The 5017-nt window shown below is 43.9% G+C and overlaps 1 protein-coding gene across 4 annotated transcripts in view; it reads left to right on the top strand.

The window, feature by feature from the left end:
* Nucleotides 1–5017, top strand: part of LOC102387707 (meiosis-specific coiled-coil domain-containing protein MEIOC-like) — a 29539-nt gene that overhangs the window by 10698 nt on the left and 13824 nt on the right. For 3 of the 4 annotated variants that reach the window (XM_025211640.1, XM_006030064.3, XM_025211639.1), the window contains exons 3-4: nt 3166–3332; nt 4732–4833. In XM_025211640.1, coding sequence (XP_025067425.1) covers nt 3166–3332; nt 4732–4833 — 269 coding nt within the window. The remainder of the gene's footprint in view (nt 1–3165; nt 3333–4731; nt 4834–5017) is intronic. The other variant, XM_025211641.1, reaches the window with a different exon arrangement.

The following is a 5017-nucleotide window of genomic DNA, read 5'->3' as shown; positions in this document are numbered from 1 at the left end:
CAGCAGGACTAGCATATTGGAGGAAACGAGGTATTTTAAGCATACTCCTGTTGAGGTGGGTGGTTAATTTGGGGAAGCTCCCCAGCAAGTCGTCGGGCACACTTCGTTTCTCCAACTAGGCTTCCAGCTTAATCAGAGCAAAATTCTCTCGCTCCTCCTCTCTTGCAATTGAGTTTATCAGCATGAAGTTGGATTTGGTGCAAGCCAGAGCAGACTTCCTCAGGAGATGATTTATGCAATGAATCGTATTTCAGACTTCTTCCAACCGAGAATCTTAGTAAAACCTTGCCTTGCTTTGTGGGTTGTGTGGCAGCTTGCATTCGTTTTAACTCTCCATGCAAGACTGCACCTTCTCTTTCATGGATGATTGACAATAGCATTGTCATCCAGCCAGACGCAGCATGAATTTGCTGTTAGAAGTTCCTCCAAGCTGCTGACATCTGCGTCAGCAGACAGACACCCTTCAAGTCCTCCGCTCCCTTCAGAAGACTCTTGTGACGTACTCGTTTAGACAGCCTTAAAATTCAAGTCCTTTGGCCTTGGATGAGATCTGTCCCAGTTGCCCCATTTCATTTGATTGGAGCTCGGAGCTGTATATCTAACGTGCAAGCTTTCCTTTCCACTTCAATGCACCCCTATCCATATCTTAACAGACAACACTTATAATTACACACACTGCACAGGGAGGTCTTGTATTGGAGCACTACCACTAGGCTATCACTCAGGGCCCAAAACAAGAAGGGAGAACCAGCGTCCTCCATCCCAAGAACCGGGGAATAAATGCATTGTATTCAATTCCAGGAAGGAAGCATGAAGGTGCTGGCTCTGTCCCTGTCTCTGCACCTAGAGCAGGGGTTCAAATTGTTAAAAAAAAACAGCTGGAAGGGTGACACGCCTTTCAGTGACACGCACACAGCACAAGGAGGTCTATTCTGAAAAGATTATTCTGAACTGATTATTCCAGAAACAGGGAGTCCCTGCAATAGGCTTTATGTAGATGGGTAGACATAGATGTAGAAAAAGTAAAACTGATGGAAGCAAGAACCCATATCTTGGTCTTGAGGAGGACTTAATCCAAGTTCATTGGCAGCTGTGTTACTGAGTTGGTGGGAGTCTTGCAAATTTTATTGCTTTTCAGAGTCTTTAGGACAAGATGTGAAACCTCACATAACCTGGATTCTTCATAGGATTAGGTTCCTTACCCCGTGCAGTGATAAGGAATAGTGAACTAGTTGGGGGTATATGCATCTGCCAGGATGCTCCAACTCAGGGGTGGGCAATTATTTTGGGCAGAGGGCCACTTACTGAATTTTGGCAAGCCATTAAGGGCTGCATGACAGGCAGCCAGGGACAGATAAATATTAATTTTCTAAATTTTTTAGGGGCCCCGCGGGCCGGATTGAATAGCCTGGCGGGCCGCATTTTGCTCACCCCTGCTCCAACTGGTCGCTGTAGTTTTTTTTATTTCACAAGGCACCGCTTCTCCTTTCAGCTGCGTGGGAATGCTGATGAGCTCCAGTTGACAGTGGAGTGGTGCCTTCTGGTATAAAAACTGCAGCAAATGGATGAATGGCTCATCCTTAATTCGGTGACTTGCCGCAAATTAAGCAGGGTGTTGAATCATCCAGATATGAAAAACCTCGGTTCTAGTGGAACAGCATCTCCAGTCTCATGTTCATGATTGTTTCCAAATTGAATGTACCTACCAGTACATCTGTCCTCCTCACTCCTGAATGCTTCGAGCATGCAACCCCTGATCTCATGCTGCTTCTGGACCCACCAACTTTACAGCTGACAGCTTGAGGTTAGCTAGTTGAATTCTTTCTGAATAAAAGCTAAGGATATTTTCCTTTAGAGAATGAATGCCTGCACAAAGCTAATATAAAACTAAATGGGAGTGTTTTTCCATGCGAGTCGCTGAGAGATGCGTCTCTTCCCTAGATTGCTGTCTTTTGTCTTGGAATATATTTGACGGGAACTTACCTGCCAGTTCCCTGAGTGTATTTGGTCACTGTCTCCCCATTTCCTCGTCAAGTTGGGGAGCATGTGATTCCCCCCCACCCCCAGTCTCACCTTGGTTGAAGTATTGGGCTCCCATCAGGTAAGGAGGATCCTGTGCAGGATTTGAATGTGATATTTCTAATTTTAATGGACTATCCCATTCAATGCGCCATAGCGTTTGCTGTTTCATCATTCCATTGACCACCGCATTGTTGGTTTGGGTCGGCTCAAAGTCAAGTAAATGCAGGCTTTGATAACGAGGTTAGCAGCTCCACTATTCCACGAGGACAGAAGTTTACTCAAGATGTACCCAAAATCCTTATAAAGTTTGTCCTTCCCATCAGGGGCTCTCAAAAGGGGGTTCAGGTGACATTTAATATCCTCTGTTCTTGAACTGCTTCAAGGGAGCACTTGATTATCTATCCGTCTCTTTACCCATGACGACTGCATTGTGATGACTTCTAGATCAAATGCTGAATTTGGTTGAGTTGTCCTTCATTCTGTTCTTATTACCCATTTCCTTGAGAGGTAAGTGTTAGTCACCAGCGGTGGAGTAGGTGCTGATGAAGAAGAAAGCTTACTTGCTGTATAGGAATTGGAGTTCTTTGAGATGCTGTCGGCCACATGGACTCCACGACCTGCTGTCCTTCCTTACTGATAAAGAGCCATTTCTAGTGAGTCTCTTGGTTGAGGAACTGACTGATGGTCGAGGCTGCTCCATCCGTCATACCCCGTGGTCCTGAGCACGCAGAGATCACCTTTGCACCGCTAGCTAAAAGACTCCAGGCTTGTGTGCAAGGGGCACCCGCACCTATAGCGGGACCCCTGTGGACAAAGGTTTGTTGAAGAACTCTAGTTCCTATAAAGTAATGAATGTGTCTGCCTTCTGCAATGTGTCCTGTAAATTCATCAGATTTGGTGCATTTGGGGGACAAAAAAGGTACAAGTTTGAGGTCTCCTTAAAGATAATTAGCATACGTTTTTATTGGTACAGTATAAACACTTCAGAAAAGAAATAAAGCTTTACTTTGGGAAAGTTGCCTCTATTGCTTTAAAAGTTAGGTGTTTATGCAAAACTATTCCCCCTTCCTTTTTTCATTTCCTTTTCTTTTTTTCATTTTCAATTTTTTTGTGTTTTTTTTTTTTTGTTTGTTTTTTACTCAGGTAAACGGCAACAGACAAACGATGGACACTCAGTTATTCTCTCCTTTGCTAGGAGGGATTGCTAGTACACCGCCACCTCTGGAATCATCCCGGTTATATAGTCACTGGTCCGTGTGCGGAGACGATGCCAATAAAACAACAACTTTACAAGACTGCACAAAAAAAAGGTATGAAATACTTAATTTCCTGGCGTATGTCTGGACTGAAAGTCTCATGCAGCAGGAGGGTAGGTGCTTGGTTCCCAAGTCCGGAAAGAAGGTGGTATAGGACGCGCACGCGTGCAATAGATTATGTATAGTAGCTAGTTATTTTTAGCCAAGGGTTTTGGGAAGTGTGGATCTAGAGATAGATCTTAAATCTAAAATGAGCCTCCTCCACCCCACCATACTGACTCGAGGGAAGCTTATCTTGGATTTTAATAACTATGGGACAACATGAAATCCAGGATGCTGCCCCCATGCACACCCCTCTCCCCTCCACTGCTGCAGGCAGAGGCTTGGATGGGGCGCCATTGGTATTACTATTCAAGCAGCTAAAGAGTCACCCATTGTTTTCTTCATAGGTGTTACCATTGGTATTACAGCTAAAGAGTTGCCCATTGTTTTCTTCACAGGTGTTAACAATCCCCTTTATATCGGCCTTTCCACTAATCAAGCTAACGACACAATTTGGATGTCTGCTAGGGCTTCCTATTTCACAGCTCCTGCTGCCCTGCTTCCCCACCCCACACCTGGGACACACTCTGATTTTCACCAGCCAGCTGGGACTGGTGTCTGAAACCCAGGACTGTCCCGGCCAGTCTGGGACGTATGGGACATTTGCCTACTTGCAGGTTTCTCACGTCTTTCAGGGAATGAAATCACTGACCAGAAAGGTCTTTCAGTCCATAACCTTGGATCTGATCTAATATGGCAGTTCTTGTGTACCTTTCTTGTATGGGGCTGGTTGACAAAAACGCCATTGTAGCTCTCCACTCTTCTCGGGGACATTTCCACATGGCTTTTTTCTGCTTGATTTCTGTCCTATCTCATCTTTGTTCCTGGAGAGAGGGAGAAAAAGGTGACTGGGAGGTAGAAATCGGCTCATTCATCTATCTTCCCCCTCTTCCAAAAAAAAAAAAAAAAAAGTATTTTTTCATGCAGAGATGTTGCTCCTGGTGTTTTAAACCATACTAGTTATATAAAGAAATGTTAATCTTCAAACATATGATCCGAGATATTACGAAACACTTTCATCTGCAAGAGAAATTATTGTGCTAACTAGTTGATAGTAAGAACAGTGGAGGATGTTCTGAGATCTTCTCCAAAGGTTTTCAGGAAAAGGCTGGAAAGTCATTTGTCTGGGAGGGTTTAATGGCAGCAAATCTTGCATCTTCAGGGAACTGCACTAGATAAAGTGAAAGGTCCCTTCCTACTCTACTCATCTATGATCTGTCTTCCTGCCCCTGTCCTATATTTATAATGTACTACTGCTAAAGAAATTAGGAGGTAAGTTTTCGGGATTCTTTTTTTCTTACTAGATGTTTGTTCTCCTAAAGACAGGCTTATTTGTATTCTTATTTTTCAGGCCACAAATAAACCTTTCTTACTCTGGCAATGGCCCAGATATGTTTGGGTTAGTGTCAAGCATCTTAGAAGAGCCAAACAAGCCAGAACCAGTTACGGATTGGTAAGTTTTATGCTGAAAAATCCCATTAAGTTGAATGTCCTGCTGTCTCGATTGTTATCACACAGGCATGGTATTTCTAGCTTCTTAGTATTGTGTGATACAGAGCAGAGTTTCCTGAAATGCGTTTTGCATTTCTGGAGATACTGCAAAAATCTCTGGATTTGATGCTGATGGATCATTCCTG

The sequence above is a fragment of the Alligator sinensis genome, unplaced genomic scaffold (assembly GCF_000455745.1).
Source record: "Alligator sinensis unplaced genomic scaffold, ASM45574v1 scaffold1398_1, whole genome shotgun sequence".
Lineage (NCBI taxonomy): Eukaryota > Metazoa > Chordata > Crocodylia > Alligatoridae > Alligator > Alligator sinensis.
The sequence above is the reverse complement of the archived record's forward strand: the minus strand, read 5'-3'. Positions and strand labels throughout refer to the sequence as shown.